General features: G+C 40.7%; 1 protein-coding gene across 5 annotated transcripts in view; it reads right to left on the reverse strand.

The window, feature by feature from the left end:
- Window positions 1-5,838: 5,838 nt before the first annotated feature.
- tnrc6c1 (trinucleotide repeat containing adaptor 6C1) overlaps window positions 5,839-15,144 on the reverse strand; it is a 72,625-nt gene continuing 63,319 nt past the window's right edge. For 2 of the 5 annotated variants that reach the window (XM_016499739.1, XM_016499757.1), the window contains 18 exons: window positions 14,486-14,671; window positions 13,994-14,157; window positions 13,839-13,916; window positions 13,577-13,634; window positions 13,345-13,493; window positions 13,091-13,222; window positions 12,770-12,913; window positions 12,525-12,644; window positions 12,317-12,400; window positions 11,923-12,169; window positions 11,338-11,502; window positions 11,042-11,230; window positions 10,168-10,317; window positions 9,766-9,867; window positions 8,844-9,059; window positions 7,444-7,517; window positions 7,211-7,350; window positions 5,839-7,112 (listed from right to left, as the gene is read on the reverse strand). In XM_016499739.1, coding sequence (XP_016355225.1) covers window positions 6,731-7,112; window positions 7,211-7,350; window positions 7,444-7,517; window positions 8,844-9,059; window positions 9,766-9,867; window positions 10,168-10,317; window positions 11,042-11,230; window positions 11,338-11,502; window positions 11,923-12,169; window positions 12,317-12,400; window positions 12,525-12,644; window positions 12,770-12,913; window positions 13,091-13,222; window positions 13,345-13,493; window positions 13,577-13,634; window positions 13,839-13,916; window positions 13,994-14,157; window positions 14,486-14,671 — 2,780 coding nt within the window. In that variant the 3' untranslated portion in view covers window positions 5,839-6,730. The remainder of the gene's footprint in view (window positions 7,113-7,210; window positions 7,351-7,443; window positions 7,518-8,843; window positions 9,060-9,765; window positions 9,868-10,167; window positions 10,318-11,041; window positions 11,231-11,337; window positions 11,503-11,922; window positions 12,170-12,316; window positions 12,401-12,524; window positions 12,645-12,769; window positions 12,914-13,090; window positions 13,223-13,344; window positions 13,494-13,576; window positions 13,635-13,838; window positions 13,917-13,993; window positions 14,158-14,485; window positions 14,672-15,144) is intronic. The other 3 variants (XM_016499747.1, XM_016499770.1, XM_016499763.1) reach the window with 3 other exon arrangements.

The following is a 15,144-nucleotide window of genomic DNA, read 5'->3' on the forward strand; positions in this document are numbered from 1 at the left end:
TTTTTCACCATATTTAATTTACCATTTGGTCTGTCTTTTTCATTTTTTTGTTGGATAAATGACAAATATATTTTAAAAAGAACAAATATTCTGTTACCTCAGTTAATACATGCCATAATAACTAACATAATTGCTATATTTGTAACTAGCAATAAATAGTTGTTGTTCTTCCTTAAAACTGAATTTTCCAATCCTTCTTTAACCCACTTGTTTTAGAAGAGTAATTTTAGATAAAGCAGGGTGAATACAGGCTGGCTACATTCTGATAATTTGTCATGGGCATTTTGTTTTTATGTGATCAGTATTGCTACATATCATGCACACTATTTTTAATTCTATCAAAAAAAACAAAAAAACAACACTGCAGGTTACTGATGTCTACTACTAAGAAATGACCAAACCAAATTCATTACAGCCAAGAACAAAAATGCAATTTATTAATTGTTTGAAAGAAGCTCCATAGTTCAAAACATTTTTTTCGGTGCATGTCAACAATCACATTCTATGAGGAGAGAAAACGAGAGAGAAAACAAAAACATTAAAAGCCACTGACTTCTTAAAATCTCAGTACAGACATATTCCTTAACATTTAAAATCAAAAGGCAAAAGCAACCCAGTATCTCAATCCACACTCATCCCAGTAACACACACTCAGTCGCTCGCGCGCACACACACACACACACACACACACACACACACACACGTGCAGAACACAGACAACCTTGAAAGTCATGGGCTACAAAAAAAAAAAACCCCACAGTGCTTCAGAATGAGACGTTCATTGGTTTAGGAATACACAGCATGGTGATGTACTTACTGTATGTAAGAAACATGAAAAATGGGAAATTCGGTGGGGGAGGGAGACAACAGAGTAAATGAGCACAATAAAAAGAATCCCTCTAATCCCAATGAGAGATGGGTCACAGAGGCTTTAAGAAGCCCACCCCCTTGTGCATAGATCATGATCCGTATAAACCAGCTTTTTTTTCCTCTTTAAATTGATCAATTTGATACAGAACCCCTGCCCCCCAACCCCTCTTTTTAATTTCTCATTATGTAATACCCGCCACAAGAGACAGAATGACAAAGAGGAAAGAAATAGTAATGCACAATGGTCCTGATTTCAACAGGAAGGGACCTCATGTTAAGAAAATACAATAAAGATTCAAACATACAGCATTTGTATGTTCTTTCACCATCTTTTGAACAATCAAAATCATTGATCATTTTGTTTAAAATGTAAAGCAATTTCAATATATAGATTTATATATAAAGCACTCCATTTTTTAAAGTTCATTAAGAGTTCATTATTTGGTAAATATGTAACTGCTACGGATTTAGAAACAAATGTATTTTCTTCTTCTGAAATCCATAACCTTCAGTGCTTATGTTTTTTTGTTTTTTTTCTCCTGTTATCCTCTTTCTCTAAAAACGAACATTAAATGGCGTGGAGTTGGTACTCTGGAACCCTTGCCTTCCTGAGACATGATCCACTTTTTTTGTGTGCAAGATAGTGAACATTTATGTCTTCTTTTCTCTTTTTTTTCAACAAAGGAAATGTTTTTTTGCATTGAAAAAAAAAAAAACAGGCAGTGATAATCTATGAAAGTAACATAGCCAACATAAATAAAAAATAAAAACAAAAACATGACAACACTGATCAATCCCAGAGTTCTGCAAGTAGCACAATAATCTTCATTCCGTAAAGTGTTTTGATGGAAGTATATGTCCTTTAGGATTTTTCTCTTCTCATGACAATCCCCTCGCAAAATGTATTTTCCTTGAACTTCAGAAAAACATGAAATGATTGTAAACTGTTGGTGGCCTTGCACAAAGAAGATCTAGAACAGGTACGAACATTAACGACCAAAAAAAAAAAAAAAACCCAGAAAGGTAGGCATCTCTGAAATGAGTCTTGTAAGAAACTCTTCTCCAGATGTCTATCCAGCTCATCATGGTGTAACATGGGGAGTTACAAGTCCCTCTACATCGATCTATGGCCACAGTTCTTCAACAAAAGAAAAAAAAAATCCCTACATTTTATATATGCTTTTTTTTGTTAGTATTTTGCATTTTTTTCTGTTTATGATCTGAAAAACAAAATGGTGCAATACTCAAAATAATCCATTTCTTTATCATGGATTATTCCACAATAAAAGCCACTATAAGGTAGATAATCGTATTATAGATAAAAATAAAAAAAACACGTTATTTTTCTCAATAAGTCCTTGAGTAAACATTAACACATGAATTGTCACCTTGTCCCCTTAGTACTTTAATATCATGTTGTACGATTAGCTGAATGAGGGGAAGCAGACACTCAGTGCAACTCTAATAACAAAGCTAATAACAAATACGATAACAATACACATACGAATATATTTTTGACTAGCCAACAAAAAAAACTCTAAGATGCTTAAAATGAAACAAAGGCGCAAACAAACCCACTGTAATCACTAGCATACATTGGTTTGAACCCACTCACACAGGCAAATACTCACACAGGCAAATGAACGCATTCATCCGTCATACAGTACACGCAATCTTGTGCAAACACTCACATACAACCGATGTCACTTTGCGGGTTTTTTTTTTTTTTTTGGTTTTATTTATTTATTTTTTTAAACGTTTTTTTTTGTTTGTTTTTTTCAGTTTGAACTGATGTTATCAAAAAGCTTGGAAGTGTATGAATGACAAAATTACAAAAAAAAAATTCACATTACATTATTGGCGCTTCTTATTCAAGTATTTGTGTTTTTTAATTTGTATAATTTTGATATGTTTATGCTTTTTATCATCTAGGTAAATTCATGGAGAGAAGGGAACAGGGGGTTACTCGGGCCTGAAAACCAAAGTAAAGGTAAATAAACAAAAAATATAACCAGTTATATACATGCAAAGTTTTTCAGATGTACATGTATATTAACCAGCATGTGCATATTCTAGCCAGGACCCAAAGAAAGAGGATTTGTGTTTCTTAGAGCTCATCTCCACCCAGGCCCTGTTATTTTGTACGATCGAAGCAGCCTTTTTATCTAAACAAAGTTGCATCTGAGCCGTGGAGCTGGGGTACATTAGTCCAATCAATAAGGCCCAGTATATGCCCACAGTGGAGGACACAGTGGGCACTTGTTGGCTAGCTCGCTAGTCTGCCAGGCAATCCTCTGGATTTTAAACACGTTTTGGACGTTTGTTTTTCGTGGTCTCGAGTACAGCTTAGAGAAAGGCAGTAAAAAAAAAAAAAATATATATATATCTTCAAAAACAGGCAATAGTGATTGTTGCTAGTGTGACTCGAGTGTGGAAAGAAAAATAAAATCTTCCAGAAAGGGATTTTCCCCTTTTAAGACTTGGTATCAACTGGCATGTGCCCCAGGCCTCCTGATACAATAAGTCCACATGGACCTGGACCTGTTTAAAAAATAAAAATAAAATAAAATAATAATAATCTGCACCGTTTCCCTACTATCGGGTCAGGACAGAATTTAATACCATCAATACAGCAACCCCAGAGTCAACTGTCCGCCACTTCAGGGCGTCAAAGGCTTGCAGAGAGAAGCACTTCAGTCAAGAGTGTACAGAATTAAAGTTTCCTTTTTCAACAATATTAATAATAATAATCAGACAAAAACCTTTTTTGGTTTAAAAAAAGAAAAGGAAAAGATGTACCCAAATGTGAACCATCTACAGTGCACCTAAACATTCTGGATTCCCTGTTTAATTGTCAGCAGTCCTCCCAGAAGTATATATTTGATACCCGGGACAAGGTGCTACCCGTCTGTCTTGGTGCCAACCTGCATTCTACCTCTCCACTCCATGTGCTCTTTACAAAACCAAACATCAAAACAAATTTCAAGAAAGAAGAAGTTCCACTCTGATAGATTCATGTCTAGGTTAGGTCTACGATCGAGAATAGGTACATTAGGATCTAGAAAAACAAAACAAAAAAAACAGTGGGACTTCCTGCGAATCCTTCTCAGAGCCCACCCATTTAGCCTCTTTAAAGCCACATCGGATAATGCAATAGCGCCCTCCTCGTAACGATAAAACAGTTTGGGGTTCTCTGAGGCTGCCCTGAGACTGCATGTACATAATGTAAGAGATCATTCAGAGAGTAAACAGTGAGGGCCTGGTCATCGGGCCGGTTTCTTACTTTAGGCCACACCGTAAGGAAGCTGCCTTCTCACAATCACCTGGTGAGCTGAAGAGTGGGCTTGGAGAGAACTACAGATTGAAGGCCGTGAACTGCACCTCTCGGTCGGTCTTTGCATAGAAATGGAGAGCGAGTCTCCGTTATCATTTGCTTTTATTACTGTGAGAAGAGGCGACCAGGTAAAGTAGTGTACTCTGCCTGCCCTTTGTCGTAAGCACCAGTGTGAGTGTGTGGCCTGGTGGGACTGCGACACTGGAGCGGAGGAACGTGCAGAGGAGAGGCAGAACACAAACTGAGCACCATCGACCTACTCTTCGTTTCGCCACTACGTGCACTCCGTCCTCAAAACAACCCATTTCCGTCACTACGAGTGATTCTGGATCAATCGGCGCCGCCGTTTACGCTGAGGTGTGCCTCTTAATCAGAGTGTTTCTGCATATGCGCAGCAAGAGGGGCTGGTAAGAGCAGCTACCATAGAGACCACACACATCAAACGAAAAAGCACAAAATAACGATATAACATTAACAACAGCAACGACGATAACAACAGCAATGTTGACCAAAAAAAACAACACTGGCAATTCCAGAAGGGAAAAACCCAATCGATCGTAAAAGGTACATAAAAACGAACCTGTCCACTTCCAGCTAAAGTGATCTTTGCATGAGAGGGAGAAAGAGTGAAGTTGAGACGAGGTCGAGTGCTGGCGCAGTAGTAGTACGTACTGATTGGCCAGGTCTGAAGGAGCCACTGCTCCGGCCCCAGACGGGTCCGTTCTGGCATCTGGTGCGCCGGCCTGGCACAGCGGGTCAAAAGTCAGAGTGTGGGCACCTGAGGCGCCACAGCAGATAGGCACTCAATGGCCACACTTATCATACAGGTAGGCGGGGCCGCCAGGGCAAGGGGCCCCGCAGAATCAATTAGAAACATTACAACACGTCTAGCATCTCCAGACAAAAGGCTAATGATTTTGGAGTACTGTAACAGTGATATTTACTTTGAAAAATATCATCTTAAAGAAAAAACAAACAAAAAAAAAACACGGGAAAGCTTCAGTCTTGTTGTGGTGTTTTTTTTTCATATCAGACATCCCTTCAATTTGCTACTATTTTCGAAATGTCTGACTTCAAAGTCAAAAGACTGTGGAAAGACGAAGACGAAGAAGAACAGAAACGGCAAAATCTGTTTAGAGTATGGAGGAGAAGTTCGGTAGATTGCTTTTCATCGTTGCTTTTTGTCAGTTTCACATGTCCATGTGTAATTTGTTGGCATTGAAGTCGGAGCTTGACGCTCTTGCTAAGTGCTATGAAGAAACCACGCCTTCTTTGTTCCATACTTTTGTACCAAATATAACAATGGAAAAAAATGCACTTTGTCTACTGGGTTACAAGAAACACCTCTTATTTGGTTTGAAGCCCCTGTTGCACCTGCAGTCACATGTGTCCTTGAGTGTGTAGAGGAAGTGCTTGTGAATGTTTCATCACCATGGGCTTACACACTGAGAGAGTCCTCTTCTGTTCAGTCCCACGCTTGGTGGACATGGCAGGAGACGAGTCTTTGATTCCCCCCCCATCCCCAGGCGAGCTCCTGCCGTTTCACCAGCAAAAAAGCACTGCGTAAAGATGAACAGAAGAATCTGTGGCATATATTGCACTTCAGACGAACAACAATGTGGGCTTATGTTTTGTTTTTTTTTTTGAAAGAGAGACCAAGGTCGTTTAGAAAAAGTAGTCCATCTGAAAAAGTGTTTCCTGTACAGTTTTTCGTGAGCAGTGGTTAATATATTCCTCAGCTGTCCACGTGTCCTCTCAGCTTAAGAATAAATGCTTCAAATGTGCAGAGGGATCAGATACCTGTCCGTGCTTTCGAGAGTTACGAAGACAGGTGGCAACCGAAGGAAACAGGAAGGACGAATGCGCGTACGCTGCGGCTGAGATCGAAACCATGACAGTCCTGGCTCAGAAATGAGAAAATGTGCAATTCTCAAGATGAGTTTCTTCAAAGTACAAATGGAGTGGGACTGATCAGCAGTTAAGGCTAAAGTTTAGTGCTGTTAATTAATCTAAACGATCCAAAGGACAACTGAAAAAAGCCATGGATCCAGTCTAAAAGACAGGGAGTAGGGGAAGTCGGTTTGGAATGACGCACGTTTCTTCGGGGGGAAGAGGACGATATGCTGTGATTGGGCTGACAGGATGTGCTCGTGCCAGAGGAATTTTAAAAAATGGCAGCTTGTCTTGTCGGTTTGTAGTAAAATACACTTTCACACTGGTTTCAGTTATTAGAGAAAAGTCTCGGTAAAGGTTCACTTCTCTTTTAGTCACGGTTCTTCATAAGAAGTCTATAGAATACTGTAACCCAAGCCTAATGATCAAAATAACACAGACGAAGAGACGCAAAACAAAACAAAAAAGTAGAGGAAGAAGGCCAGCAGCCTCTATGCAAGTGTGGCCTCAACCTCCTGTCTCTTGGCTTTTCACAGTTCCACTGACGTTGATTATCGCCAACTGATTTGCTTGGTTTTTGCTCGTTAAGTTTCATATTTCGCTGCGGTTCGGGGGTTCGAGCGCTTGGCACTCTCACATGGACTCTCCACTCAGCAGGTCTCCAGGAAGCAGCGTATTGATTGGGGTGGGGCTGCACACCACTCGGCCGTCTTCGGTGCTGGGCGGCCCCCACAGGCTGGAGTACTGCGGTACACCCCCCCACAGCAGCTCGTTGCTCGCCTTCCCGCCAGACCCCATCCTGCCTGCTCCTCCTCCTCCTCCCAGACTGCTGCTGTTCCAGTGGCAGATGGGGTGTGTGGCCGCCGTCCCTCCGCCCCCCAGCCGTGTGTGATTGGTGCCGGGGTTGGCCTGCCAGCTGGTAGTGGGCGTGAGGGACTGACCCTGTGCAAAGAAGCGGTTCACCTCCTCTTCTCCAGCAAACTCTGCCAGTATAGTGGTGTTTCCCAGAACACACCTGGAAAGCAGGTATTCAGAGACAGAGAACGGATGACTGTGATGATATAGCTGAGGTTGGTTCTTTAAAAAGAAGATATCAGTGAAACATTTACGTACATGTGTAGGGACTTTTGGGCTTTGGCAGCCTCCTCTTTAGAACTGTAGCGCACCACGGCGTTGCCCTGCGTCAGGTTGAGATGGAATGTGATGAGCGGGCCGTGTTGCATGCACAGTGTCCGCAGTGTAGAACCATCAATCTAAATGTCACAGAAAACAAAGAGGGTCGCATAACACTACACATGATTAACCAAGAAATCAAGTCAATGAACATAACAGTAGCACAAGGATACCTGTGGTGTGAGGTTTCTCAGAACCAACCAGCTAGTGCTCCTGCTGGAGCTGTCTGTACTCCATGTGGTACCTACTTAGAGAGAGAAAGAATTCTTTAATGCTTTGATAAACTTTTATAACACAGTCCACTATAACAACCATTACAACATAGTCTAAGCATTAAAGTATCATGTACACTATTCTTAAAAAAAAAACAATTTCATACTTTTGTTCAGCACGACCGCATGAAATTGATTAAAAGTGACAGTAAAGACATTTGTAATGTTGCAAAAGATTACAATTTAGTATAAGCATTAAAGTACACTTAGAAAAAAAAAAGAAATTAATAGTTTAATTGGTAACATTTTATTTTAAGGTGTCCTTGTTACACATTACATGTACTTACTATTATAATAACAATAAATAATAACAATGAATTATGCATAATTACATGCACTTGCCTAAGCCAAACCCCAATCCTAACCATATAGTAAGTTAATTTAGTTAATTAATATTACTCAGTACTTAAATGTATAGTTACACTGTAACAAGGATACCTTAAAAATTAAGTGTAACCCTTTTATTCAGCAAGATTGCATGATATTGATTAAAAGTGACAGTAAAGACATTTGTAATGTTACAAAAGATTTCTTTTGAACTATTCACCAAATTATGTGACACTGGAGACTGGAGTAATGGCTGCTGAAAATTCAACTTTGCCATCACAGGATATTGAAATAAAAAAGTTATTTTAAACTGTAATAACATTTCACAATACTACTGTCTTTACTGTATTTTTGATTCAAAAATGCAGTCTTAATGCGCATAAGAGACTCAAAAACATTTCTTATGTGGAAGGTCACCTCTTTAAACATTTTTTTAATTAAAATTGTATCTCTATTTATTTAGACAAAATAGCATTACGTTCAATATCAACCTAAACCTGAACAGCTTATCAGTATTGACCAGAATTTTACTTCTGGTTCATCCGTTTTTAGATGAACGATGTTCATCCTTCACTATGACTGTATTTAAAAAACAAACGTAAATTTTTATATATTTCAACATCACATTTTTATCCAAATAAAAAAACGTCTGGTAAACAACTGCGCTACAGTTAAATGTTATGAAAGTGTTATCAAGCAACAGCGTGGGAATGTTGATTAACATGCGACATGCGAGACCACAAAACAGCACGCTCGCTACGCCGCCAGAGCCCATGCTCGCGAATGCTTCAACCGTTCCAATCCTCACCTCACCTGACCTCCACATTTTGACTAGCGTTTACACCCACATAAAAGAGTCAACTGACAATTCAACTGCCGTTTCGAAACACCCACACCTTTGCCTAAGAACAGCAGCACAAACACATATCCGCCTGGGATTAAACTGCACCATTTACAAACACACACACACACACCTGAAGAGTAGGAGCTGCTCCAGCCAGCCACCAGGCCCAGGGTGTTTCCGCCCCACGTGGACGAGGGCTTGGTGTTGGTCAGGCCTGGAGGCGGCCGTGCGGGAGCCGTTGAGTTTCGGGGTCCTTGTGGGACTTTCCAAAGCTCGTGAGAGAGAGAAGCCTGGGTGTGCGAGATGGGCCCCGGAGACCAAGTGGACTTCATGTCAGACAGCTTTCCTGTAGATCAGAGAGGTAAATGTGTGAAAAAGGGCAGAGGAGGAAACTAAGAGTATGCCAACTGACATCTTATCTCTTGTTTCTAATTCTGTGCACCCCAGAATTAGACAAACAAGTGGTGAAAGGTGTTCTCACAGCAGTCACAGTCACTGAGGTGCCACCGCAAACAGGAAAGAGAGGGCCCAGGGCCATGTGTTACACTGAAAGAGTTTATGTCTCACAAATAAAAGAGTGCCTTCTCACCACTTCCACCTCACGAAAATCACAGATAGCCGGTGACCATGCCACACAAAGGGCCGGTGTGTGACTAACACCACTGAGGGGATGTACAGATGAATGTAGGCGGGACAGAGCTCTCTACGGGGGACAGGGCCACAATTTGCCCGGTTTACACCTGGTATTAACATGCGTTTTCGTCGATCCGATCACAAGTGGACAGCGCTAAGTACAGGTGTAAACGGTGTGTAAAACGTTTTGAGCTTGTCCACTTTCGACCACATCCAGAGGTCTCCCTTTGTCCACTTGTGATCGGATCGACGAAAATGCATGTTAATACCAGGTGTAAACAGGGCCTTTGAGTTGGATGCACTAGATATACAGTAATGCGACCACCGTTTGGGGCCCCATGCTAGGTTGAACAGTAAGTAGTAAGAAAAGAGTGTGATGAGCAGGACTGAGGGCAGGAAGGGGTTTCTGGGAGTTGTACCTATGCTGTCTGCCTCGGGGGAGGACAGACTGAAAGAGCTAGTGACTGGCCAATCGCTGGAAGGAGGCAGAGCCTCACCCTGTGAGGAAGTTGGGGTGGAACCTACGATGTGTCCCGAACAAAGCAGGCAAGAATTCAAAGTGGAAATCAGAAAAATAACGTACGTAGAAAATAGAAAGAAAACGAAAGAAAAAAACCTACGGCATTCTTAGTGGTTGTATTATGTGAAAAACATTAAGACATTCTAAATAAAAACAGTACTGCAATACGCAATACCTTTTATTCAGAATATATAAAAATATTTAACTAGGCATGGTGTTATGGGATTTATTCAGGCTTTGTGCTTCCAGTGTCATCTGACAGATAATTTCTTTGAGGGGAAAAAGAGATTTGTCCTCTTACCTCCACTCCTGTCTCTCAGCAGGTAGCGGTTCACATCCTGAATGTTGGTATTGATGGTGGGCCCACTGGGAACGCTCCCTGGGGTCATATTGGGGTCAGTCTCAGGGTCAATATTCTGCAGTCCTTTCCAGGGCACTCCTGGACAAAACTCTGGGAGATTTCATACAAATCAGATAATTTTGAGACATTGTCTAACACACACATTAAAAATGTGAGATTTTCTTTGCGCTATATAACATTTATTCAATCTAGGGACTCCAAAACTTTTCCATCAGCTGAAACGGTTTGACCTAAAATATTTACTTGAAGCCCCATTGAGATTTCAAGTTAATATTTTAATAATTTAACAACATATTTGTATGTTCACAGTTCTCTGATGTCGGCTAATGATCACATGACATGCAGGTAAACTAATAAAGCATTTAAACTTTTTTCTTTTTGATTGTTTTTATATTAAAATTTTAACAATTCATTTTAATTTTGATGTTTTTATTATTTGAAAATGTTTTTGAATGCTGCAAAACCACAGTTTTGGAAACCCTGAACCAATCAAAGGTATGTATTAAAAAGAAATATATAAAATAACAGAAAAACATAAAATATTGGATTATTTTCACATTATTACATTCAAAAAAGAATATATTATTTTGTCAAACATTGGATTACGTCCATATTTAATGTGGTACACCTCTACACCTCATTTTGAAAAATATTTATTTTTTTGCAGATGCTACTTGGTTTGATGTTCTTTTAATCTAGTACAATGCCATTCAGTTGGTTTAGAAGTGTAAAAATGTCCAAACAATTTTAAATCCGCTTAAAGCTTTCATAAGCCTACTAGTCCAAAGAGATTTTAGAGTTGCCAGTTAGTCACCTGGAGGCCAGTTGACACTGGTCCCATTGGAGATCTTGTCATTGGTGTTCTTTCCCTGACCCCAGCTATCATGAGGTGCCAGGGGGCTGGCAGGAGACTCGGAGCTGGGAATCAGATTGTAGGGACTGTAGGAGTCATCCAGCGGGGGCTTACTTGGGGGACCCAGACTAGGGCCTGTAGAGATGGCACCTGTATAATATTGGTGATATGGAAAATCATCAGTATCAGGCCTGATATTAACTACTATGCCACATGTTCACAATATGTTCACTGATGACTATAAAAGTGAGGTGTACCATGCTTGCTGAAGTTGGCCTCCATTGGAGAGGAGTTGCCAGAGAGGTTCTCCATGGAGTTTGGGTGTGTCCACTGTGACAGGCGTGACTGAGGCTGAGGAGAGTCCTTAATGGACAGGCCACCCACCTCCATGCAGTTTACATTCATGTTAGGGTTCAATCCAGCTACAGAGAAGCACATATGCAAGAATCAGTGGGGTTGAGAAAATAACTTGACTTTTTGAATTATTTGTTAGTGAATGAGGGTTTTTAAAAATCATTATGATTCAGACCTATTTTCCAATAAATCATTTGGTTTGATTTGTGAACTGGTTTGACAGACTTGTTGGGGAAAGAAATAAAATAAAAAATAAAAAAGATTTGCTCACAAACCAATTCATCTATATCAGTATCTAGCTGATGATACATTTTAGAGCCAACTTGAAAAAATATAATCACTATAGGTATGTGCATGACGTTTTTCAAGACTTTAAAAATTCTGTGGCAATTCCAGGATTACTAGGACTGTGGGAACAATGTATAGAAGAATATTTCGATCTTCACTAGTCAGAATGAATGCAATAATAGACGGTGCTGGTAACTCACAAATAGGGTAGGGTGAGAAGGAGTTTGGAGAAGACTGCGGCTCTTTGGTCTGAAGGTCGGAAACAGAGAGGCTGGAGGCCTGGGGATGGGCTGGAAATGTGTCCAGAGCTGATTTGCCTGCGCTGGGATGCAGGCCCGGGTGTGAGGCGGGTGGCTGCTGCTGTTGTTGTTTCATCAGCAGAGCCTGAGCCAGCTGCCGCTGGTGCTGCTGGATCTGTTGCTGCATGTTATTGATTGTACGTGCAACCTGTAAGAAAACATACTTGTGAACACAGCACACTTTATAGAAGTGTGATATTAGAACTTAAAAGCAAACACAAACAAATCAGTATTGAGAATTGTGAGATTTGAATGGCATCAGGGTGACCCTAAGCTGTGGGAAGGAACTGCTCACTTGCTGCTCTTGCTGTCGGATGGGGCCAGAAACACTGCGCTGTGCCTGCAACATCTGCTGCTGAATCTGTAAACGCTGGTACGCCTGCAAGATCAAAGTGACAAGTTGTCATTACAAAGAAAAATTAGGAGTGAAATTTAAGCTTTCTGACAAATAAAAAACATTCTTTAAATACAGATCAATAAGATGTCGAAAGACTGGCACTTACCAGTTGCAGCTGATAAAGTTGGTTCAACAGGGTCATATGCTGAGGGTTTATTGGTGAGGTTAAAAGTGCAGGGTTGAGACCAATGTTTTTTGCTGCAAACTGTAAAAGCTGTGCTTGAACCTGTCAGTAAACAAAATGGTCAGATTTCATCACTCCCCATATACTCAAGTGGTGAAAAACTATGTGTCACCAAATGAAGTCAGTGTCACAATAAGGTGCTAAACCACATGCGTCTGCTTGCACACCTGAGGGCTGAAAAACTGAGGCACTTGAGCGCGTAGACTAGGCTGGGACGAGTTGAGAGGTGGCACTGACGGCTGGGGAGGAGGCTGCTGCTGCAGGGCCCGGGCTTGTGCTGCTCCGCTACTACCAAACACTCCACTCTGCATCTACACAAACACACACAAAATAACTCTTTCAGAATTGGACTTTGAGGATATGATCAAATCTGTCATCCCCTCATTCTGCCAGTTTAACAGTCAAGATATCAGTATCTTGACAGCCAGGTGGTCGATGATTAACACAATGCTGAAATACAAAATACACATAGATCCTCATAGACCCACCTGTCTGTTGTTCAAGTTTTGCATCGCAACTCCAAGGCTCTGGCCAGGGAGTGCAGCACTACCCAATGGGAGCTTCAGGCTCGGAGAAGGCATAAACGGTGAGGTTTGGGCATCATCTGCTAGCCCAGCATCCTAAGGAGCAGATAAAAAAATAAGTGAATAAATAAACGAGACAAACAAAATCCAGCACAATGTGAAGTCTTCTAGATGCAATAACTAAAATGTACTGACTTGTAATTGTGAGAAGCACATACCTTGTCCAAGAAGGGGGGACGATCTGAGGAGGATTCTTTGGAGATGACTGAAGGCCTGCAGCCCATTGGTTTATTGACTAGGCCGTTGTTGTAGTCAGAGATTCCCATCCCCCGTTTATCTAGTTCGGTCTTCTTCTCCAACAGCGCGCCTACCACACAAATAATATTTGAATATAATATTCTAGCATAGAAGCTCTGAAGGAACTGAAGATTTTGCAGGTATAACACCTACTCATGGCCTGATCCAAGTTCATGTTGTTGCTCTTGAGAGCCTCTTCTGCAGGGTCTCTCTGCAGAGGCAAACAAAAACACAGTAAACACCATTTGTATTAATCCTTATTACAAAGACTGATTTTAATAATCTAAATAATTTGAGCAATTGGATAATGTATAATGTACAATTAGGCAGTCAGTATCGTAAAACTAACCCCAGGGACAACCGTCAAATATACAGAGGGAGAAATGCTCTTTTATGAAAGATAAGCAGTACTCACAGGGAAGCCCATGTCAGTCAGCTGCTTGATGAGACGATTCATTATCCAAGTATCATCCTGTTTGTTTGGGACTTTTCCCTTTAAAGAAAAACACAGACAGATGAGCTGAAGCATGACACCTACAATAAACTTAAGTAGGTTTTTTTTTTTTTTACCTTTGATGGGCCCTTTTTGGGTGGGTTGCCCCAGGAGCTGCAGGAGGAGTTGCTCTCTTGAGATGCAGTGCTGTTCCACATGTCACCCTCATCCTGCTCCCACTGCCCTGCAGACAGGCCCATGTCCTCTCCACCACCCCAGCCATCTTGCATAGATTTGGGGGCTGTAGGAACAAAAACATACATTATTGAAAGTGTCCATAGTAGAAGCACATATAAACATTTGCGATTGGTTATGTTTACAAACAATAGAAATAACTAATTAGTCCTTACTGAGATACCAAAACATGTATAATCCTGTAGTGCATTATTTACAACAACAGGGGGTCCTGCTGTTACACATTTCAAAGCTCTGATATACCACCAGACCGTCGATTTCCAACATAATTCTACTGCAACGAATAACTGCATGTGATTTTTTTTTAAATCACAAAATCATGCAACTAATAATATTTTTACTTTAATAAATATATGTACATTCATAAAACTAACCAGGTTTGCAGGGGGAAGATCCAGGAGGTCCGTTGCCTCGACCATAGACCTCAGGGCCATTATCACCCCAGCCACCTGGGGGTTTACCCCATGCTGAAGTGCCATTGTCCACACTTGCTGCAGGGGCGGCTGCCTCTACCCATGAGGGCTCAGGTTTTGAATGGACATTTGTCATCTCGCCCCATCCTGCAAAGAAATACAGCAAAACTCAGGACAAGTGCACCTTTAGTTTTCACTGCTTCATAAGCCATATACTAAATGCCCTTGAGGCTGGCAACATGTAGTGTATACAGTCTGGTCTAAAAGTTTATTTTCTATTTTGCATTTTTCCCATCCACAAATAATTTTATTAGCATAACAATTGGAGTACAAAGTTGAATTAAAATATTAAGATGAATTTCACAATTTATTAATTTTGAGACTTTTATTTAATTTAAAACTATTTGCAAAAACAAAAGTCACTTTGTAGCAGTAATATTAAATGTCTGTTTAGTTGTTGGCACAAGGGAGATCTGAGGATGCCATGTTAAAGGGGTCATATGATGCGATTTCAAGTTTTCCTTTCTCTTTGGAGTGTTACAAGCTGTTCGTGAATAGATAAGATCCCTGAAGTTGCAAAGACTAAAGACTCAAAACCAAAGAGATATTCTTTATCAAAG

Source organism: Sinocyclocheilus anshuiensis, unplaced genomic scaffold (assembly GCF_001515605.1).
Source record: "Sinocyclocheilus anshuiensis isolate Anshui unplaced genomic scaffold, SAMN03320099.WGS_v1.1 scaffold1593, whole genome shotgun sequence".
Lineage (NCBI taxonomy): Eukaryota > Metazoa > Chordata > Actinopteri > Cypriniformes > Cyprinidae > Sinocyclocheilus > Sinocyclocheilus anshuiensis.